Source organism: Saccostrea cucullata, unplaced genomic scaffold (genome assembly GCF_032062105.1).
Source record: "Saccostrea cucullata isolate Sc308-1 unplaced genomic scaffold, CSIRO_AGI_Scuc_v1 ctg283, whole genome shotgun sequence".
Taxonomy (NCBI): domain Eukaryota; kingdom Metazoa; phylum Mollusca; class Bivalvia; order Ostreida; family Ostreidae; genus Saccostrea; species Saccostrea cuccullata.
In genome coordinates this window covers 82,058-106,058 of record NW_026925137.1, presented here as the reverse complement: position 1 = coordinate 106,058, position 24,001 = coordinate 82,058, and the positions used below count along the sequence as shown (strand labels likewise).

General features: G+C 35.1%; 2 protein-coding genes across 2 annotated transcripts in view; both read right to left on the bottom strand.

Moving 5' to 3' along the window:
* Nucleotides 1-317: 317 nt before the first annotated feature.
* LOC134268152 (protein Abitram-like) lies at nucleotides 318-12,785 on the bottom strand. The gene is made up of 5 exons (XM_062750351.1): nucleotides 12,677-12,785; nucleotides 8,992-9,043; nucleotides 8,192-8,318; nucleotides 6,219-6,365; nucleotides 318-536 (listed from the first exon to the last, which is right to left on the bottom strand). Exons 1-5 carry the CDS (start codon nucleotides 12,777-12,779, stop codon nucleotides 405-407), a joined length of 561 nt encoding a protein of 186 aa, XP_062606335.1. The 5' UTR covers nucleotides 12,780-12,785; the 3' UTR covers nucleotides 318-404.
* A 1,340-nt stretch (nucleotides 12,786-14,125) lies between these two features.
* The window catches only part of LOC134268151 (telomere-associated protein RIF1-like), a 35,940-nt gene continuing 26,064 nt past the window's right edge, over nucleotides 14,126-24,001 (bottom strand). The window contains exons 29-35 of the mRNA XM_062750350.1: nucleotides 20,033-23,184; nucleotides 19,626-19,721; nucleotides 19,282-19,332; nucleotides 16,468-16,613; nucleotides 15,992-16,197; nucleotides 15,692-15,787; nucleotides 14,126-15,168 (exon numbers count right to left, since the gene is read on the bottom strand). Coding sequence (XP_062606334.1) covers nucleotides 14,795-15,168; nucleotides 15,692-15,787; nucleotides 15,992-16,197; nucleotides 16,468-16,613; nucleotides 19,282-19,332; nucleotides 19,626-19,721; nucleotides 20,033-23,184 — 4,121 coding nt within the window. The 3' untranslated portion in view covers nucleotides 14,126-14,794. The remainder of the gene's footprint in view (nucleotides 15,169-15,691; nucleotides 15,788-15,991; nucleotides 16,198-16,467; nucleotides 16,614-19,281; nucleotides 19,333-19,625; nucleotides 19,722-20,032; nucleotides 23,185-24,001) is intronic.

Sequence of the window (24,001 nt, the reverse complement as noted above, 5' to 3'; positions counted from 1 at the left end):
TAGTCCAAGTTGTAAAACAATTGTCTTAAGATATGTTTGTAGCATATGTCGATCAAATAACGACCAAACGTTTGGTAGGTCATTATAACAATGGTGCAATTTCTTGAAATGCAAACTTTTAAGGAGTGTATGATAGCAAAAATTTTTCGCACTATATTCGCTTGGTTTTGAATGATTGAAAAAACAAACTGGTTAGTGTCAACAGACCTCATTAAACAACAAACATTAGCAAACTATCAAATACACTTACCTTGGACGAAAACTGTGTCAACCATTCAGATCAGGTCTGATATGAAACCCTACATTTCAATAAAAACAAATAACACAGTTTGTGAAACTTTTTAATGTTATCACACTGTAAAAAAATTAAAAGAAATTGCACTGAAATTGTCTTTAGTTTTCCTTCAGGTTGCATTACTTAAGGTTCCTGAGAAACGTATTTTCTTATACTCCTCCCTGGACAATAAATTCTTTGTTGCAGATTCAAAATCTCCTAATTTTGGGAGAACAATGGCTATATATCCTTCTGTTTGTGGCTAAAATAACAAACAAAAAATAATATTAACATAAATATAATATTGTACATAGGGAAATTTTCGCCCCTTTAATTTTTTGTTTTCTTATTGCCTTGGTAGGGCAAATTGAAAAACAGGGCGATTTTTTTTTTTTTAAATACATTTTTAATAATTTCTTAAAAATGTGATCAGGCGAATTTAGGCAAAATTGTTTGCAAGTGTGAAAGGTGCGAAAATATAGTGGGCGAAAATAACCCTGTATACCAGCAGTATATAAACTAACTTGCGTAACTTTTACCAGGCTTCTAAGTTTGATAGTATTTTGCTCCCTTAACTTTTAATCGCTAGCTATGCATCTTTGACTGAAAAGTGCCAAAAACAAGAAAATTAATTTTGATTATTTTGTTATTAATATATTTCTACATATGTTGGTGCTGTAAAATTAAAACGAACTGAAGAGATATCTAAAGAAGATGAACCAGTATTAAGTAGTGCCAAATCATATTAATGCTGTCCGATCCATAAAAAAGGTTCCACCATATTTTAATAAGGCAAAAGAAACCGCTATTATTTGGTGCATACACACAAAGTGAAAAAAATAAAGTCAATAAGTTTCCAATTCCAACTAATCTTTTATGTTTTACATACAAAACAACAAAGAAAACATCAATACATACTTGACACTACCAAACCATCAATCAAATTCGGTAAATATATCAGTAAATAATGGATAAATATATATCAGTAAATAATCAGTGTTTGTGAGGAAAGCCAAGCTTGCTCGTTATTCGATACGCCCTATAGAAAGCAGGTGTTTTAGGATAATTTCTTTCGCCTCGTGATAAAACTGATAGGAAGACAGATTGAAGGTTTTTATAACCATGTATAAAATTCGAGCATAGTTGTAAAGTGCAAAGAGCCAATACAAAATTCCAATGCGATTTCTCAGTGAAATCCAATGTATAACACTATTGTTAAAGAATTAATTACGTTTCTTTATCCAGAACATCTAAAAGGTTTTCTTTACAAGTGGTGAAATGAAATGTGCAAGATAAGATTCACATTGGAAACCCATACATCAGTGTAATTACTAATGAAAGCCTGAAACAAATGCGAGGGAGCCACATCGACAGAAATAACTTTTATTACATAAGTCTCCTGATATTCAGTCGCTCTGCATTCATATATGTATAAAGCATATTCCAGATGTAAAGGGAGCTATTCGGGAATTACTCAAGTCAACTTTTTAAATAAATACAATTTTTTAAAATTTCTTCTTTAATCAGTTTTGAAGGGGTCAAAAACTAGTACACCGATAGATTATTTTTGAATTATTAAAATGGTATAAAAGCATTTTAATATTGGTTTTTGACAATTCTGTCCAAAATTATCCAATGCAGTGTCTAAATATATTTTTCTCCCTCGAATTGAGATTGCCATGTTGACTTCGCAATCGTTCACCATGTTCACTTTTTTCTCAATCTTATTTTTGTATTGATTTATCATAAAATACATATCCTATGATGTTCTTCGTTTTGCTAGTTTATTACCGACTTTATCACGAAAATAGATCACGAATTTCAAATTTATGTTTCTTTAATGAAGGGATGAAATGGCCATTTACCCATGGTACAAAAAACTTCAACAATAACTTTGGATTAAAATACCTATTTTACGGCACCGTGCATCATTAACATGTTATGATTAATTTTAGAAACCATAGAAAGACGAAAGGGAATGCTTTAATGATTTTTGACACTCATGGGGTCTCCAACAGTCTTGTCAAAAATTCAGCCAAGGCACTTGACACAAATGCCACTTATCGATGTTCTTGAAATGTGCGAAGCGCTGCTTGAGTTTAAGGTCTATATCTGTTATGTCAAAGATGTTTTTACTTAACTCCTCATAATACAACTAAATGACAATGCAGTCAAACAGAAGAAGGATCGGTTATTTTCTTCCCCCAAATCAAATTTGGCAGCACTTGGTTGTTTACATGGGCAATTAGCATCGCTTTATTAAGGTTTCTAAATTTAACAATTACTTGCAAGGAATACTTTGGAACTCTTTTCAAAGATTTTATCATGCACAGATAAACTCGTACTTTCAGACGAACAAAAAGATTGTTTCGTTATTTACTCAACTGGCATACGGATAGTGAACAAACAACTTCGTCATCTTCATCTAACGCAGCCCTAATAATAATGCCGACTTTAATTATACATGTAATATATAACAAAGATAAGTGAAATATTGCCTACTAGTATTATGTGTAAGTTGTGAACCCTATATATTCCCTTTACTCTGTTAATGTATCATTTCCATACTTAACAAATCTTGATATAATTTCTAGCATTTAATACATCTCTCAAATATGAATTGTAAAGTTATATACAATACTCGGATTAAATGTGGCTTTTTTTGGATTTTCAACAAAATCGTGAGAGATACTAATTATTCCCTCTCGGCTTTAAGTGATAAAATTAAGAGAACCTGAAGTTGTGTTCTCAAAAATAAATAATCAATCCTCAAATTAGCAAGCAAGCTGTCATTCTAAACTATCTGGAATTCTTTCAAACAAATAATTCGCTACATAATTGACAAAATACATTACACACAAAACTAAGTCTTCATAGTGGTGTTACAAATAGCAGAAACACTCTAGATAGTATTTCAATGGGGAATCTTTTTTTTTACTGCCAGACTACATCTCAAGAAAAAGGTTGGCCTTTGAAGGTCTTTGTCTCAAAAACAAAGTCATTCTTATTTATATTTAACATTGCTACTCCGATGAAATATGTAGAGATAACGAACAGTATTCGAGCTCAAAAGTCCATAAAACATTACAAATAAGAGCGGACCAAACACGGACCTCATACACCTCCGATGTAGAATCAGGTGCCATACAGGAGTGAGCATTCCCTGCAGAATGGTCAAACCCACCGAGTGCTCCTTGTCATGTTCGGGGGAAAACGGAAAAAATCCAAAAACAACCCAGTGGGTAATAATGGCCAAACAATTAGTTTGAAAAAAAAAGTCAGTCAGCATATGACAAAATATTATATTGCATTTGCTAACAAAGTCATTGTATCAACCATAGAACTAATGAAATGCTGACTTTATGATATGACACTATAAGTTCAAGTTAGAAAAGAATCAAATCTGAAATAACATCAGAAAAATTAATTTTAAGATAACAGTAGACACATAACTGACATATACCATTAGTTGCATTGAAACAGGAAAAAATGATCTCGTGGTGGAAACTAGACAAGGAAATATTGTAGTGACAAGAGGATGTAGTGAAAACAGTACATGAAGACTGTGTTGTAAACATAACAAGACGATACTGACGTGGAATCATAACAAGAGGATATTGTGGTGAAACAGGACAAAAGGATGTAAAAAGGGGACAGAAAGATATTGTGGTGGATGCAGAACAAGAAGATATTTTGGTGAAAACATCAGAAGATGATATTGTGGTGGAAACAGGACAAAAGGATATATTGTGGTGGAAGGATATATTGTGGTGGAAACAGAACAACTGGATACTGTGGAGGAAGCAGAACAAAAGGATACTGTGGTGGAAACAGGACAAAAGGATTTTGTGATGGAACCTGTACAAGAGGAAACTCATTACTGTGGTGGAAACAGGACAATAGAATACTACTGTGGTGGAAACATGACAAGAGAATATTTTGGTGGAAACAAGACAATAGAATAGTACTGCGGTAGAAACAGGACAAGAGGATATTGTGTTGGAAACATAACAAGAGGATATTGCAGTGAAAACAGAACAAGGGGATATTGTGGTGGAAACAGGACAAGAAGATACTGTGGAGGAAACAGGAAAAGGGGATACTATGGTGGAAACAGGGCAAGAGGATATTGTGGTGGAAACAGGACAAGAAGATACTGTGGAGGAAATAGGACAAGAGGATATTGTGGTGGAAACAGAACAAGAGGATACTGTGGTGTAAACAGAACAAGAGGATATTGTGGTAGAAACTGAAAAAGAAGATACTGTGGAGGAAATAGGACAAGAGGATATTGTGGTGGAAACAGGGCATGAGGATATTGTGGTGGAAACAGAACAATAGAATACTACTGTGGTGGAAATGGGACAAAAGGATATTGTGGTGAAAACAGGACAAAAGGATACTGTGGTGGAAACAGGACAAGTAATACTGTGTTGGAAATAGGACGAGTGGATGTTGTAGTGGAAACATAAGAGAAGATTGTGGTGGAAACAGGAAGAGAGAATACTGCGGTAGAAAAAAGACAAGAGGATACTGTTGTGGAAATAGGACAAGAGGATATTGTGATGGAAACATAACAAGAGGATATTCTTCACTGTGGTGGAATCAGAACAAGTAATACTATGTTGGGAACAGTGCATATTTTCCATTCGAACATTTTTACTCTGAATTTTCTGAATTACAGTTTAACTATTTTTCATTAATGCACAACAAGATTGCCATTTTTCCTAAGTATTAAGAATACAATTAAAATTTGTGAAAGTGCAAGGATGTGTCAATCAATCTCATCCAAAAATTTCACGTTTCAATAACTTTTAGATGAAATAAGATTTTTAATACAATTCTTGATAACATACAGAAATTATTAACTTCAAATCTGTGTCTATGCACCTTTAAGCCCTCATCAATTAAAACAAGAGGCCCATGGGCCACATCGCTCATCTGAGAAGCTTTGACCATTCTGTTCTTTACCAGATTTCCCCCATGTTATACATAATGCATCCCCACCCTACCCCACTGATTATAATTTAGATATTTTGAAATCTACACTACCCCATGATCCTTCCATGGGCACATATGTTTCAGCTTTTTTGGCCCAGTGGTTCCCGAGAAGAAGATTTTCAAAGATTTTTCCTATATATTTCTATGTAAAACTTTGATTCCCCATTGTGGCCCCGCCCTTCCCCCGGGGGTCATGATTCCTACAATTTAGAATTTACACTACCCCAGAATGCTTCCACATAAGCTTCACTTTTTCTGGCCCAGTCGTTCTTGAAAAGATTTTCAAAGATTTTTCCAAAATATTTCTATATAAAACTTTGATTCCCCATTGTGGCCCCAGTTATTAACTTTATTTGCTTCATAAGTTTCAAGTGGTTCACAACCTATATATTTCTATATAAAACTTTGATTCCCATTTTTCCTCATGATTTGAACAATTTAAATCTATATTATACCAAATCTTTCCAAAGTTTCAGCTTTTGGCCCAGTGGTTCTTGAGAAGAAGATTTTCAAAGATTTTTCCTATATATTTCTATGTAAAACTTTGATTCCCATTGTGATGTGTCAATAACTATACCAGGATGCTTCCACATAAGTTTCAGCTTTTCTGGCCTAAGTGGTTCCCTATATATTTCTATGTAAAATTTAGAATCTACACTATACCAGGATGCTTCAATAACTGGTTCTTGAAATAAAATTTTTATATATTTCTATATAAAACTTTGATTCCCCAATTCATGATTGAATCTACACTAACATAAGAAAATATTTTTTAATGACCCAACTTCTTTTCTTGATTATCTCTTGTCGAGGGGATATGTCCCCTTTTAACAATTTAAATTCCCCTTTACCCAAGGATGCTTTGTACTAAGTTTGGTCAATTAAAAAAATATATGTTAAAAAGTAAAACTGTTACCATATTAAATGGGTATAAAATGTGTACCTTTTGTGTCAATAACTGAGGTGCCTTGACTAGATTTTCATTGGCTTCAATAAGCTGTGCCCTTACACCACAGGTAATTGTATACCTAGATTCATCAGTGCAAGACACTTCACAGAGAGCCGAGGAAGGCGTCAAGAGTTGCGCTCCCTGAAATTACATTTCAAACAATATTACTGTGGAATTAAAAGAACAATGTTCATTGATTTTAGGGGTCACTCTTACATTCATATGGTCAATTAATTTGTCAATACAGATCTTTTTTTCACCAATACATCTGAATATACACTAACATCAACACCACCACCCCCCATCATTGGAAACCCACGGCCAATCTCACTTAGCTTTTTCATTTTCAATAAGCATATGAAAGATTGGCCGTGGGTTTCCAACGATGCAACCCCTCAAAATTATAATGATTTCAGTCTACTCCAATCTAATAACATAATCCTGTTCTGATGAGCAATTTACATGAGCAGATCACACATTTAATCCTGGTAATATTCTCAAGTGTTCATTTGGTAAATAAATTTAATTCCTTTTCTTTTTAGTAATATATGTAGGTGACTAAATTTATATCAATTTTCTTTAGGAGTTAGTTTAGATTATTTGTACCCTGGCTAATACAGTGAAACACACTTATATAGAAAAAACACATAAATTATTAATGCTTACAGGAAAATGATTTTCAATTCCCATGATTTAAAAAATCAGGGCATACGTAGCTTGACCTAAACTTCTAGTGAAGCAAAACTATTGGGGGGGGGGGGGCGTCCGGAGGCCCCAGCAGGACCAGGGCAAAGCCCTGGTGGCATTCATATGATACTACATGTACATACTGTATTTCAAAGTATTTAATAGAGTAAATAAAAATGTTTATTCAAACTTCTAACACATTTTTTAAGAAAAAAATTACACATTTATTTATTTTTGAAATTTTTAAATATAATTGAATTTGGCATAATTTTGGAGATCTGTGTTTGCTTTGCTTCTATTTTGTATTGTTTTATGGATTTTGATATTGAATACTGTTCGTAATCTCCATATCCTTCATTGGAAAGATAATAAAATTATTCAATACTATACAGGGTTTGTGAAATACTTGACGCCGATTCTAGACTTTCATTTTTCCATTTTCCTCGTTTGTCAACTTTGTCTGACCCTTGTTCTTGTGGTCAATATATATTTTACCAAAAAAATACTTATAGGTTTAAGAACTATAGAGCCTGATAGAGTTCATGAATTTTGACCCAGAACCAGTACAATAACTTATAGATTTATTTAAGATTTAAGAAATATACACCATATTAGATATTTTCTGCAATGTATTATTAATTAATAATAGGAAGGGGAATGTTGCTAAAAATCTAGTGAGGCAGTTGCCTCATTGCTACAATGGAAGCTACGCCCCTGAAAATATATTATAAACTGAATGGTATAATGAATTACAATGTACATTGTTACAAAGCAAAACTGTCTTCCAACATTTGATATCAACTACTGTCGATAACTAAATTTTCATGATAGACAACTCCATCTGTACTGTTGAGACAAAATTTTCATGAATTGTGGTCACTGCTCTATACAATATGCAACCTCTAGGAATACTAATGTAAGAGAATTAAATTAATATTTTACAAGCAGTGTGTAGCAAAATGATAGTTTCCTTGAATAAAAAATGTAAAAAAAAAAAAAAAAAAAAAAAAAAAGTAAAGAATTATGCATGCAATACTTATAATGTAAGAGAAATTAATATTTCGCAAGCAGTATGTAGCAAAGTGATAGTTTCCTCGAATAAAAAATGTAAAAAAAAAAAAAAAAAAAGTAAAGAATCATGCATGCAATACTTATAATGTAAGAGAAATTAATATTTTGCAAGCAGTATGTAGCAAAGTGATAGTTTCCTCGAATAAAAAATGTAAAAAAAAAAAAAAAATAAGTAAAGAATTATGCATGCACACAGTGAAATGACATACTCTTTTCCCCTTTCCTGATATCTTATTGTCCAGTCGGTTCATTCCATCCACCTCAAAATTAATTTTTGATACCGTCTTCCCCTCCCTGATGATTGGGTGCCACTCTGATACTGTCACTATACAGATTCTGTCACAGAAATCAAAATTATTCATACCGTCACTATACAAATTCTGTCACATAACTCAAAATATTAGGGATGTCAATTTTACTCACACAGCTTAGTCGAATAGTCGGATGTTTCTGACGAACGATAGTCGAATATTCATTTAATTTTAATTATTTTTTCATACATTTTCAATGTTTGACTTTTACAGACTAGTTTACAATACTTAACCTATGCTATCACCATTATAAAACGAATTTCTGAATTGTAAACATGTACGTAGTACAATAAAAACTGTACATCAATATGTATATTTAATTTCAAAATAAATATCTTAGGTGCACATTTTATCTAAATGCAGGATATCAAACACTCGTAATTGTCCTTTTTTACTTAACGGTAGTACAAGTACCCCAGAATTGAAGCCAATTTCTATATGTGTCCGTCAATGCATGATCTTTGACAGGTAAACAACTAAAGGGTGTCTCTTATAAAAACAAAGAGAGAGCGAGAGCTTGGAATGAATTTTAATTATGAAATTTTGTGCAAACATCAATAGTCGAGTACTTGTATATTCATTGACATCCCTACAAATTATATTTTATAAAGCAAGGAAGAAAATCAGCAAAAGAAATCAATTTTTTCATAAATCATAAATGTATTATTGAAATTAAGAAATCTAGCTATGACAGATACCTGTTGGAGTGGGTTAATATACATAAATCTTCATCCTTCCTCGACTGTGAATCTGAAAGAGGGAGAAAATGACTGTGAATCTAAAAGAGAGAAAAAATGTAAGTGCCAAATTAACATCTGACAGAATATTTTCAGAATTTTATTCCAAAATTATTCAAGGGAATGCTTGGAGCTGGGTTTTTTGTAGTTGCAGATCTGTAGCTTTATGGTTTTATATATATTTGTCTTTAACCATAACGCAACAGATCCTGTAATGCAAAAAAGGTGCAATTTACGGCGCAATATTTTTTGCACACTTTTGGGGAGAATTTCTCCACTTTCCAGCATTGGTCAATTAACGACCTTTCACTCCCTAATTAGGTCTTTCCACCTTTCTGTGGAAAGACCTATTGGTATTCTTCTGTTTCTTATTCTTCTTATTTTTCCGCCGTGTGATTTTGAGTTTCAAGATATATCAAAAAGATTTATAGTCCATAAGAATGTACTTTGTAAAAGATTATTGTGGTTGACCCTGCGTAAATTAACCTTGATCCCTTTTGGAGTTACAACCCCTTTCGCAAGAAATGCTTGTTATAGCTACTCCTTAGAAACCGTAAGCCATAGAGGTATGAAACCTTCAAGAATGTCTTTGACTTATTTAGGAGACTCTTCAATCTATCCATTGCGAAAGCATTCTTTGACCCCTTCAATAAGTTATTGCCCCTGAGACTTATGAATTTTAGGAAAAATTTAAAATTTTCATAACCAGAAGTCGTAGAGACATGGGACCAACTGCATAAGATTCATTGACCTTTGACCTTAAAATCTATGTAAAGGTCAAAGTTCAAGGTCATTCCGAAACTGAGAAATTAAGCTCTTTTTATATCTCTTTTGTTTTTAAACATATACTTAATGTCTTTGCACCATTAATATGTACTCTTAAAACTATTTCAAATATATCATTCTTGTCCCCTAAGATTAACCCAATTAAAAGTTATTGCCCCTTATGTGAAAAACCTTGTTATCGCTACTCCTCCGAAACCAAAGACCGTAGAGACACCAAACCTTCACTAATGTCTTAATGGTCTTTAGGCCTAACTTCACTGTCAAAGTGCGAAAGGGTCTGATGACCCCTTATATGAGTTATTGCCCTTTAACTTCTTTACACTTATTATTAAACCTTATAACTTGAAAAGTATAAGTCATAGAAGCATGGGGTCAATTGCATTGTGACCCTTGACCTTTGACCTTGAACATTTCCTCAAGGTCAAAGGTTAAGGTCATTTCAATTTTTTTTTAAATTTTCATTTTTTCTATCCTTTATGACAATTTTGGTTTCTTTTTTATGGAATTTAATTTTAAGGAGTCAGATATAAAACAGATTTAAAATTCAAAGAAGGTGGAAAAACCTCTTATTGTTCTGTGAACAATAAGTCTCCTAGTTCTAGACACATTTTGTATGTATATTATATATATAATATGTATATTTCATCCACCTCCCAATAATTTATAATAGTCTCAACAGACAATAAACTTTCTTGAAGTGAATTTTCAAAAATGTAACAAATAATTTTAATCAAGCGAGTATATCACTCATAGAGACGACTGTAAAGGGTTAAGAGATGGATAAAATATACAGATTAGTTAAATAATGTGCTTAGAATTAGGGGTGAAAGGTTGTTAATTGACCAATGCTGGAAAGTGGAGAAATTCTCCCCAAAAGTGTGCAAAAATATTGTGCCGTAAATTGCACCAGTTTTACATTACAGGATCTGTAGCGTTATGGTCAAAGACAAATACATAAAACTATAACGCTACAGATATACAGCTAGGTTTTTTTGAAATATTTTGGAAAAACTCAAACAGCCAAATCTCACATTTCAAGAGCACATGCCAATCAGAATTAATATAAAAAAAAGTTGGAAAGGAGATTGACAAATAAGTTTTTGTTCATAACCACATTATGAATCTAAGAAATAAAAAAGTCATTGATTTACATGAACACAAATTAAACTTGGAAGTTGAGCAAAAATGCTATAAAAATATTATTATTAAAAATTATGTCCAATACTGTTCGTTTTCTCCACATATTTCATGAAGATAGAAAATACATGTACCAGGGAACTATTTCTATCTAAATGTACTTTTCACCTTCTGATCACAGGTACTTGGGTCTTGGTTTATAAATATGTGTGGCGGTCAGCCGGGTTCGATCGCCGGTGGCCAGATAGCTCAGTTGGTAGAGCACCTGACCGGAATTTCAGGGGGCCCGGGTTCGAATCCCGGCCTGGTCCGCTGCATTTCTCCTCTCCCATTACATTTGGTGCCGTGCAATGCCCTGGAACTGACAGGTGAAAGACCTGGCAGGGATTAGCCTGGGTTGGGGTTTTGGGGGCCAAAGACCTTTAAGGAGGGAGGAATGTGGTGGTCAGCAGGATTCGATCGCCGGTGGCCAGATAAATCAGTTGGTAGAGCACCTGACCGGAGTTTCAGGGGGCCCGGGTTCGAATCCCGGTCTGGTCCGCTGCATTTTCTCCTCTCCCGTTACATATGTATATATAAACAGGGTTGGAAAATACAGCCCGCCCGACCGCCCGAGACGGTCTGTTTCTCAGGCGGACGGGTACAAAACTGCAGTTGACAGCCTGGTGGTCGGGCTAATTTTAATAGCCAGATCTTAAATTTATACCGAGAATTTCTATATTTACTTTAAAAACAAAAATCTACAGACTATGTGGTGTATCTCACTAATTTATAAACCTGTCTGGTTTTATTACTGCTGAATTAAGTGAAACTGCAGGGCACCTGTTTTGCCACTGCATCGAATACTCTGTGGGAAATCCTCTAGATTTTACACTCGGGTGTATGAAAAAGTCCATGGTTACTTATGCAAAACGGCTGGGCAGCTATCGATGTCTTGCCAAAGATGATTGTGTGAAATGATTTTAGATCTTTTTATTGTTAAATAATTTATTCATGCTGTACTGTGAATACAAACATATTTTAACTATTTAATTGTCGAGTTTTTAATCGTCTAAGAAATTATACATCTAATAATCATAAGTAGTTCAATCAGCATGCAGTTAAGTCAGAGACATATTTAAGTGCATCATTTTTTTTTTAGAAAAAGAATTTAAAATTGAAAACGAATTTTGAAGAAAACAAAATTATGTTAGTTGTGCAAAAAATTTATTAAAATATGCATCCCCTGGTTTATGATCAGATATGGTTTCAAATGTTGTGTAAAATGTGAAAAATTCCAAGGGGCTGTAAGTCCTGTGTTACAAATGTAAATATAAGCTTTATTTATAGTAAATTCATAATGATGAGCATTTTTATCAGGACTGGTAGATTTCGAGCAGGACTGGTAACTTTTAAAAGTAGCCAGCCCTGTGGCTGGCTGCAATTTTCAGTAAATTTCCAACCCTGGTATAATGTACCTTATTGATATGTAAAAAAAGTACCTTTTTTTACATATCAATAAGGTACATTATACATATTTATAAACCAAGACCCAAGTACCTGTGCTTCTGATCAGGATAAATAAATCCCCGTATTTAGAATTCAAAAAAATATAAAATTTCAATCTCAATAAAAACGTGTTCATTTCGAATTTACTCGAGGTAAACAAAACACAGTGCTCTCAGCTTTTTCCTGCTGAACAATCTTGAAAAGGCAAATAAATTTTTCAAAAGATATTGTTTACCTATAATGTATTTGGACTGGTAATAGCGATCAACAAGTGATGGGTGTTCAGAATCTAAAACTCTGTTTTGCAAATCGAAACCAATTCTGCTGTCGTCTGCCATACCGGATCTTCAGGTTTTAGATAATTCGTACCATTGTTATTCTGTTATTGTATGTCAGACGCCAATGTTTTAGTTTATTTGAGAAAAAACTATCATGATCATTCCGTGCTAAATGCTAATGGCTAGATCTAAATCTTTATTTTCTTTCACAAGTTTTGTGATCGGATAATCTATGTCCAAGATTCAAAATCAGGAATTTCAGTTGTAAGTTTAAGGACACATGATACAAACTTTTGTCAAAAATTTTGAAAATAACAACTTGGTTCATGTTTTAATGAATAAAATGAACAAGTTTCACTGCAGAATTTTAGATTTTTATTCAAAGTTGTTCAAAAATGGAATTTGAAGTGAAAAATATTTGTATAGAATAATAAGGATATGGTTTCACAAGGGTAAAATTTTGAACATCACAGAGCACTGCAGAAGGTTTAAAATTTCTTTATATTCTAGAAATTTATTATTTGCATCATTTGCAATGAAAGTAGGTAAAAAAAAATATATACCAATCCAGGCATCCATTTTTATTTTTTATCATCTGTCCTTAAGGTGTTTCCACCCTCACAATTTTAATGGTTCAAAATACAAAAACTGCATTTATTTTCATTTAATATAATAGTTTGAATTTTTCAATTATCGCAAAAATGCATAGGTCACAATATCATTTAAAATGCGGAACTTGTGTCTTTGAGGTCGAACACTGTTTAAAGCTGAACATTTCTCATAAATAGGCACTGTCAGACGGGTATATAAACCGTTCGCTTTCGTTACACCCGATTGCACACTCGCAACTCGTGGCCGACATGTAGTACTCCTATCGTGGTCTTAGATTTTTTGCGTTTATTTCTTGTTTTTAGGTGCATTTTCTGTTTGTAAATAATGTATTGACCTGCATTTTCCTTGATACTTTTGTCCTGTTTTGGAAAAAATGCGTAAAATTCGATAATTTCATCGATATTGAGTAGCACGCTTTGTAAGATGTACGTCTACACTCGTCGGATCTCTATAGTGAAATACATTGACCTGACTAGCGATCTGCTCCTTATATACGAGTTGTAGGGAGAGCATTGAAGAACGGGAAATATGGAGGACTATGCCTATTTACGAGTAGTGTTCAGCTTTAAGGAGGGAAGAATGTAGAAGTTCAGGCTTTACAGACCGTGGATATCGGCCTGGATAGCTCAGTGGTTAGAGCACCTGACTAGTAATGCAGGGGTCCCGGGTTCGATTCCCAGTCCAGCTATATGTATTCTTGATGGATTTCTCCTTTCCTACTACACATGCATTACTGATACACATTAGTCTTCTCAAATTCCTTATACCTGGTCTTGTACATGAAAAACACAGAATATTGATGAGAGTTGATTTATTAGTTTAATGCACCATCAGAAAACTGTATAAAAAGTGTAATTAAATAGAGGACAATATTTATCTTGATCACAAACTCCCCTTTCATCTCTTTCCTTCACATCATTTCATCCAATGAACACATTCCCTTTCATACATAGCTGCTGAATCATCATGTCATGATTTTGTGCCTGAATTCAATACCTATATACTTCATATAAACACTGGTTATGAAAAAATAGTGATACATTTTCATGTACTCAAATGAATATATACCAATAACCATTCATTGCCATAAAGTTACATTTAGAATGTATTGTACATATTATTTCATACAAGTTCATGCCATTAAAAAAAAATCTTGCATAAGTAGAAAAAAAGAGATACAGATAAAAAACTAGTTTTTCAATTCCATGTACTTTCTCTATTATCAGTACACAGGGTCTTGGAATAGAACCATTTCATAATATAAAAGCTCTTAATTGCACAAATTCTACAGTTTTACCATTTTCTCTATACAAAATACATTATACAAATACATTCTATGAGATCTCTTTCACAGTTCACAATCTCAAAAGTTTTTTAGAGAAAATTCCAAGCATCCTTCCTATTTACATGATTCAGCCACCGTTACATTTAAGTTTAATTTTTATAATCCCCAGACTATAACATCAACTTTTGTCTGGAGAAGAGCACCGGGTCTTCATCGCCGTGGCGACATTGTTGGCCAGACTGAGAAGTTTCTGATGCGCGTCGAACAGTTCCCCGGTTCTTAATGACTTCAGTGAATCAATCGTTAGCAGTGTCGTCAACTGATCGAGATACTCCGGGATGGTTTCGGAGGACTGAGATTTATGATCGATATACTCGGGGTTGGACTCGGGATGAGATTTGTCCTCTGGAGGCTCGGGGGTTCTCAAACTCGGGACAAAGCCAACCGAGTCATCACCCTCAGTATAGACTAACTCGCTCACTTTGTCCAAAAGATCTTCCGAGGCGTTCAGCTCATCAGCAATGCTCCTGTTCAAGTCTTCGTTGACGTTTTCTGAAATTTACGTATTTGACATAATTATATCAAATCTATCAAGTGCTCATCTGCAACGCAACATCAACGCACTTAGTCAGAAAACCTCTTTTTTTCTTGTATACACTACTGCCTACTGTAAATTCACATATTTTCGGGTTTGAGGAAAATATATTGAACCATGTGAATTCAATTTCCTGGTTAAAGAATTAAGAAATTTAAGAAATTTTTCAGTAGAAATACATGTGAAAAATTGCAATTCCTGGTGGGCATAAATTAGTGGGGCCTCTTTACACCTTAAAAGCCATAAACATTAATCCTCCACAAAAATTAGTGATTTCACAGTATTTCATTTGACTGTGTATTCTCTTCAGCACCTTTGACAGAAAGCAACTTGACAATGCTTTTGCACATATACACAAAAATTACAAAGTTGAGAAATCTACACAAACTTCTTTTTTAAAAAATCAATATCCATCAGACACTGTACATTAAATCATTACAACATTTACTGTTTGATACTGTGACTGGACAAAACACATACTCTTAATGGGAGAGAATTCACTGAGCTCTGCTTCCATAGAGGGCAGCACTTCCACCTCGTCATCTTTACTGCTGTGTGACACAGGTAGAGTGGTACCTACAGAGAAAATATCAACATCCACTGAACATTTTTCTTCTCAATTCTTCAGAAAACCGAAGTGTTGTTCATTAGTTCAACATTCATTCAACAGCTGCGACATTAATTTCCAATTCATCGTTTAAATCAAAAGCTGAAACAGCTCTCACATGTATGACTCAGGTGAGTAAGTAAATAAAACTCAACAATTGAAACCAAACTTACCATCACTATTATCTTTTGCCTCCTCTATGCTAGCTTTGGACTTTTTGCTGCTGTGCTGACTCTCGAACACACTGAGTACTTTTCTGACGGTGGAAACTTTTGGGGACCTGATTGGCAGATTGTCAATTTCTTTTTCAGACAAGCGGGACAAGTCACCAATCGTGTGGATGTTTCGGGCTTTAACCAACTGTCCAAGCCCACGGGACCTACAAAAGAATGTATAATTATTTAGAGCAACACCAAAATTGTAGTACTTTAAATAAATTTACTTTAATTCATAAAGTTTACATGTAATTTTGTTTTGCCGTCTTTTGACAAACCTGAAGTTAATATCAAATACATAATGAGCCTCTTTCATGCATATATATGCTAACATAGTTTTCCAGTGGTTAACCTCTAACCCTTTTGGTCTAAAGAAGGACCAGACAATGTTATTTTTGACTTATAGACAAACTATAAATAAACGTAAACATTACCACATAGAGGTGGTCAGCTGAGGCAGGACTCGGTCCACGGTTTGTGAACAGTCCACAAGCTCGGGGTACACAGCTTCTGTCGTGATCTGGGATTCCGTCACACTGACATAACTACCCTGGGTTGAAGGCCCCATGGAGTCCTGGGTCTGAAAGGATGAAACAAAATGTGAGCTGCCCATTCTTTTTTCAAAGCATAGATAAATAGTTTACCATGATTTACACAGAAGAGAAAATACAAGATCTGAAGAATCATTAGCAGGGCTTAATTTTCAGTAATCTAGTATTTAAAAACTTCAAATTTTAAATTCATTACAAATTTAAATACAGTAATTTTCTGATAATAGGTCGATACTTTTTTTCTCAGAACCACTGGGGTCGCCCAATATACGAATTCGACCTTTCTAAGGCTCAAGTTTACGAAAAATGCCCCAAAATCAATAAAATTTACATCAATTTCAAAGCAAATCTGTGCCACTTTCATACCTTTTTTCATTATTTTACGCAGAAAAATTAATGCCCAGGTAAACAATAAAATATTTATTCTATAGCTTTCTTACAAAATAAATTCCATTAATTATCCGTTGATGACAAAGGAAAACAACATTGCTTCATCTATTAAATAATTCCTCAACGTATTATCCATTAACAGGTCGAGGAAACTACCTTATATGGATATTGTTGTCATTGCGCACTAAGGTGCTCACAACAAACAACGGTCGAATCCAGTGAATGAGCCGAAAAGCATGATGGTCTACTACATGTTTATTTTTACTACAAACACGTGGGTTAGAGAAATTTAAGATGCAATTTCAAAAGACTGCAGGAAAGTCTAATAACAATTTTTTGAAACGTGTTTGTGAAAAATACGAAGAATAGGTACTAATTAAGATGTCCCATGCTCACATTAACAAACAAAGTCAGTTTTCCTTGTTAAATAGTACTTTTGAATACCACTCACAAAGTCTTTACAAATAAATAAGACTCCAGTTTTTCAACTCGATATTCGTAAATTTGCCATGTGACTGGTTATATTAGTAATTGCTCAGTTATTTGTAGATTTTCAAAGTTAATGCATTCATATAAAGTATTTTAGTTGCACGTTTTTTTTCGTTTACCTATATACTAGTATTAATTCTCATGTGCATTGATCACAGAACTTGTACTGAGTAAAGCATATATGTTTCGAAGTTGTATACGTTGTAAACAGTAACAATACGTGAACACACCTCAGAGTTGATTGTTCTTGCACAGAGGAATAGTCACGTGAAATTGACTTTTCACTGACAATACAGCACGGGGAAAGCTGTCAACAAACAGACTTGTACAATGGAGTGTGGAAAAGAGTAATTTTTATCATTGTTAATCACTTGTATGCAAATGTGAGCATGGGATTAGTAGATAATAATGTACATATTGTATTAATTGTGTAAAATGCTTGGAAAAATGCATCACGTATTTCCGAGAGCGATTTAAAAAATTGACCTTTTCGAAACACACATGTAGTATTTTTTGTAGTAACCCATAATGCAACTCATTGAGCTGATTGGTCGATTTGACAGTCACGTTGGTTCCTCACTTAACATGTAAATTTATTCCGACGTCACAGAAAATAGTTTCCTCGACCTGATTAACATCATGCGGTATCCATCTTGTGAAGTTAGGAAGTCGCTACTGTTTACTAAAAGTAAAACCGCAATCGTATCAAAATTTAAAATACGGAAAAATTTTCAAGATCACAACTGTAGTGTTTTTACCATTTATTAGTAGCGATAAATTGAAATAGTATATTAAATATTTTTTATAGTCTTAAGCAAAGAATTAGCAATAAATACGGGTGACAGAAATATAATTTACATCGAATTACCAGCATACAAAGATTGGCTTCTAACAGAATTTTAATTGTCTGAAAGATAAAGGGATTTACACTGTGTACACAAAGGTGTAACACCTGTGTTCAGTTGGTTTAAATGCCTGCGGGGCATGATTATAACAAACCCACGTGCCGTTATAGGGTATTAGTGTTACACATCATTGAACAAACAAAGCCGTGAAATTCATGTTGACAGTCAAATTGTGAATGTACTCTCAATTAAATTTATAAATTAAACTTATTAGAGTGTTAATATGATTTCAATTCTTTACTGTTGCTTGATATATACATTCAATGGTCATTTGCGTGTTTTAGCGAATCCCTGGAGAAGGAAAATAAAAATGGCGGACATCGAAGTAACTGTCGTCCACCGGTAAATAATGTCTGAATAAAGTTTACAGGAATGTGTCCAAGTTGTTCTGAAATCGGAATTACTATTCTTTGGTCTTGGGTATTTCCCGAATATTATAGCTGTAAAAGAATAATGTATTTACGTGTTATTTATGCCTTTGATTTAACAACGATGTGAAACTACGGAGGCATTGAACAGGCAAGTTGGAAAAAAATAAGTAGTAACATAATTCAAAGAAGTTTTAACTACTTTAAAAAAAAAAAACTTTATTTAAATTCTGTACTCATTAAAATACCTGTTTAATTTCTTTATACATTTATGTCACGGAATAACCCCGGTAATTCTAGGGGTTTACCTGTTCTGATACGTTGTATCTGCGTAAGAATCTTTAGAAAACGGGAAACAAAGCCTCGTCCTATATAGTAAGTTCGTCCTATCTTAGGATTTTTCAAAAATTAAGGCTGAAAATGAGCCTTTCGACCTATATACCCCATCGACCTATAACCCAAAAATTACGGTATCTTAAATGCTGAATGATTTTGGTAGCCTTATTATTTGTGAACTGGTTTGTCTATCTGTGTTAAAATCACACCTGACTGGATTCACTGCCTGACGTCACAGCTGCTGATGACTGGAGCGGTGCCTGGAATATAGAACTCTACAATTACACTAAATTACTGGTAGCTATTCAACAATGAAAGTAATTTTCTGACATCTTTATAAATATGTGCTATTTTCTGTTTACATTAATGTTTTAGATATTTCTCACAGAAACAGACTCCATCCCAGTAATAATGACAGGGCATCATACCCCTAAATATACTTACAGTTTCACTTAACTAGCCTTCATGATCTTTTTCATCAATGAAAACGGTCATTAAATTTATGTTAATTAACATTCAGCAATGATATCCGTTAAGACACAGAACTACTCACTGTGTTTATGACAAGACTCGAGGCTGCTGATGTCAAGGTCACAGGGTCATCACTAAAGGTCACAGGGTCAGCAAATGACACCCTTCTCTGTTTCTTCTGCAAGTAAAACAGATATAATTTGCCTATAAAATGTCTGAATTCAAGTTCTGCCCTGCAACTAAATGATCAACTTGAGAAGCATAAAATCTTTGTAGGGATAAATTTGATTGATTTTTCATCTAAAATTGTTTTTTGGTCATTCAATTTCAATGTTTTTTTTAAACTATGCAATATTTATATACATTTGAAAATTTCATAAGGGATTTAATTTCATTGAAAAATGTTTACAATGAAATAAACGAAATTTAATCCCCAACAGATACTTGTGCTTTTAAAGTAAACATTAAATCCACAATACTTTTGCTTACTTTACTTGGCGGTGAGGGTGAATTTCTAGGAATTTCTCCACTCAGCCTTCTCCGTTTCAGTATGCTGGCACTAGGCGAAGCCGAGGGGGCAAATATCTGACCCAGTTTGATTGGATGAAAAGGAGCTGGCTTCCTGAGAGGGGAACACTTGGTTAAATTGGCAGACGGACTGGTGGCCTTCAGAATGCTTCTTCTAGCGATGGTCCTCTTCTCAAACTTTCTGGGTACCACCACCAGCTTGCTGTCAGTATTCCTCTCGAACATCGCGAACTCTCCTCCATCAGCCCTATCCTCAGCAGGCTTTACAGGCGTCTCATCCACCTTGGGTTCATTCAACAGATCCAGTATGTCCTTCTCTGTATCTCCCTCTTTCTCTGTAGTCTCCTCTTTTTCCTTTAATGGTTCAGTTTCAGTTTTATTTTCATTCTTTTCCACCTCATCTTCAGGCTTCTCAGATACAGGGATGGGTTCTTCGGAATCTTCGATGACAACAGACAGTAGGTTTGGGTCCAGACTTTTCCGCTTGGTTGATTTCTTCAGTGAAAGCTGCTTCGGACTCTTGCCAGGAGACAGTGATCGTCGAGTTGGTTTACCGCTCCTTAACGTCCCCTGTGATGATCTCAGTCTGTTGGACAAAGGAGAAGTTTTGGCTGGCATGAATTTCTGCCTGGTCATCTTTTTCCCTTTTCCATCACTGACAGAACCCTTGTCCTCTGTCACTTTTCTATCCTCTTCATTAGTTTCCATTTTATTAATTTCTTTGTCAGCTCCAAGGTTCTCTTTTTGAGCATCTGTTGGCACACTGCCTGCTTCTTCTCTCTCCTTCTGACTCACACCTACAACCTCTGCATTAGCACAGAGACTATATAAAGGTACGTTATCATCAGAACTGTCAGAACTCTTCCTTCCCTCCACGTTATCTCCTTCCTTTGTCTGTCCCAGCTCCTCTTGCTCCGTTGTCTTATCTATCTTGTTCTCCAGTTTACTTTTAGACTTGGCCGACTCTTTCAAAGTCTGTGCTAGCGGTACATCATCCTCAGAACTAACTGACATTACGTTTTCACCCCCCTTCACCTTTTTTTGCGATCTCTTTTTGGCAGCTTCAATCTTCTTTTTAGTTGTGCTCTTCCTCTGTGGAACCTCTGCTGTACTTCTACTAGTTGGGGTCTTCTCTCCCTTCTCTTTTGCAGTTATAACCTCAAAGCTTTCAAGCTTTTCCTCCTTGTCTAACTTTTGACTAGGAGGATTCTTGGAAACCTTTTCCTGTGACTTTTCCAGAAATAATCCTTCAGAGTCCAGCTGTCTCTCCTCACAGGTAGAGTAATTCTCTTCTTCCGTGTCTTTTTCTGTATTCTGAGTGACCTTCTCTGAAGATTTTTCTAGACTCAAGTTCTTGTCATTAACCTGTTCAGATGATGAACTTTCAATACTGGCTAATTCCTTTTCACTACTGAAGTCTACTTTCTCTTTCTTGTCTCCACTTGCTCCCTGTGAGTCTACTTTCTGTTTCCCTTTCTTACCCTCCCCTGCTTTTCCTCGAGGTGTCTTGTCTTCCCCCTTCCCTTTTCGTGTCCTCTTGGGTCGACTGCTCTCTGGTGAAAGCTTTTTCGGAGTTTCCTGTTTCCGTTTCCTTCCTCTTCTTGGTGTGTCTTGAGCCAATGTTGACTCCATCTTCGGATCGTAAGTAGGTGCCGATTCCATTGCCTGAGAGCTCTCCGACTGTGACCCCTTCTCGCTGCCGACATCCGAGTTCTCCGATTCTTGACTTGACTTCAGATTCTCTATTCCCAGTACATCCTTCCCCTCACCATTAGGCTGAAAGGTCGACTGTAGCTTGGGGTCATAACCTTTATTCTCCTGAGAAACATTCTCCGTCTGAGAAAACAGATTCTCGGTATTTGTCATTGGTGTGTTGTCTGCTTGGTCTACACTGGTCTTTCTGTCAGCCTGGATTTCAAATCCTTGAGAAGACGACAAGGGAACCTGTTCCAACGGTAAAACATCTGAGAAGTCGTCATGCTCGTGGTTCGAGTCCTGGGAATGCACGCCAACAGCACTACCCTGTGAATTTCTATCCTCTCTTGGAGTACCAAAACCCACCTCCCCTTTACGCGGACTGAAATGTTTTATTTCATCCTCTGTCAGCCTTTTCAGTTTCAACACTGGAGTTCCTATTCGGAGCGGGAGAGAACTGGATTTAGACTCTGGAGATCCAGGAATGATATTTGAATCCTCACACAAATCCGCATTCTCCTCCATTCCTTTTGTAAACAGCTTTCTGGTGCTTCCTCTAGTACTACCGAACTTCACTGGCTCTTTGTTGGCAGGGGGTGGTGGAGTTTCTTGAATGGGTACAGAGTTGGGCGACATTCTCGTCTTCATGCTCTTTGGTGACTGCGTCTCCTCCACTACAGTCACCTCCAACGGCTGACTCCCATTAGACGAGGTCACTGAGGATTTATCAGACCCCTGAGAGGATATTCCACTCTCCTGTGAACTTTTCTCCGGAGACTTGATCAACCATTCATCAATTTTATGAGATCCTTTGCTAGATTTTTCCAAGGCTTTTGTCCTTCCCCTCTTAGCTGGTGAAGCGAACTGCTTGGATGACCTTGAGGATGACCCTCCACTACTCTCCTGACTGGAATTTTTCAGCGGGGAATTGACTTTCGCTGGTGAAGATTGATTCAATTCTTTCAGCTGATTGGTCCACGTTAACAGGGATTGCGAAGTCTCCATCTCTCCGTCTTTTTTCCTTCCACTTTCCGAGGACTTGTCAGCTCCACTAGATGAAGTAGACTTGTAGGTAAGGCACTCCATTTCTACTGCTTCCATCACATTCTCTGGTGCCATGTAACCCGTGGATCCAAACGAAGATTTAGAGGATCCTGTCTCCTTCTCATTACTACCACAGCTACTAGCTTTTGTAGGAGTCGAATCACCATTACCACTGCTGCTAGCTTTAGTCTGAGATGGATCATCCACTTCCTTGATTGCTTCCATACCTGCTTGTTTTGACTGGGAGCTATTCCCTGAGGAGAGATTCTGAGAATCTGTAGAATTACTTTCTTCATCTTTCTTCTCCTGTGAGCTGCTTATTGTATCCCTGATGACACTGAAGTGTTCTATACTGTTCTTCTCCATTTTATCAACTGAAATAACCGAAAAAAATAATTTAACAAGGATGAAATTCAGTTTTATAACAATGTTCTTATGGAATAAACTAGCTTAAGAATACTGGCAAAACTTTAGAATCAAACATAAATTTTACCCCTATCCCCTTTTAAAGAATAAAATACGGTATGAGCATTAATTCGCCGCAAATAATACGATATTTTAATCATCTTTGTATCATTGTTTGATGTTATGCATTGAAGTAAGGAAGATGCGAAGAAAATTCTACAGGTACAAAAATGACGTAATTTTTAACTATGACGTCACTGATACGCGCTAAACATCGAATGGTCGTGCAAAATCGTTAAATTATGCTGAAAAACGAGTTATCTTTGCTAAAATTAGACCCTTTCACATGCAACAACCACTTTTATATTCTGCATACAAGTTCATCATTACATATATTAGTTACACTATTAAAATAGTGTTGGTTGTCACCTGTGATCATTATGAATTTTACAAAAGTTAGCATACGATTAAAGATATTCTACCGACGCAATGTTCCTGATTCGATGCTAATGACGCTTAATTTACACAGAATTATATTTTTTATTTCAAGTCCCATCACTGGACTTAGTAAACTATATAAATACCTATAAATATAAATAAAAATATTTTGAAAACAAAGAATAAATTGTAGTTAAAGATGCCGCTTGGGCTTATGCTGTTTGTACATCGTATGCACTTGTAAGTTCGTATACATGTACTAGTGTCCGTCGGCTTTACATGTATTATTGAACAACACTACTAAAATATCCTATAGGCCTCAATTCAAGCCACAAAAAGCACAATAAT

Excerpts from the sequence above, each read along its gene's own strand:
- LOC134268152 (XM_062750351.1), bottom strand. The coding sequence starts at position 12,779 with ATGGCAGACGACAGCAGAATTGGTTTCGATTTGCAAAACAGAGTTTTA. Across the intron at positions 9,044-12,676 it reads CCAGTCCAAATACATTATAG|ATTCACAGTCGAGGAAGGAT; the intron begins GTAAACAATATC and ends TCCCTCTTTCAG. Across the intron at positions 537-6,218 it reads CTCAGTTATTGACACAAAAG|CCACAAACAGAAGGATATAT; the intron begins GTACACATTTTA and ends TTGTTATTTTAG.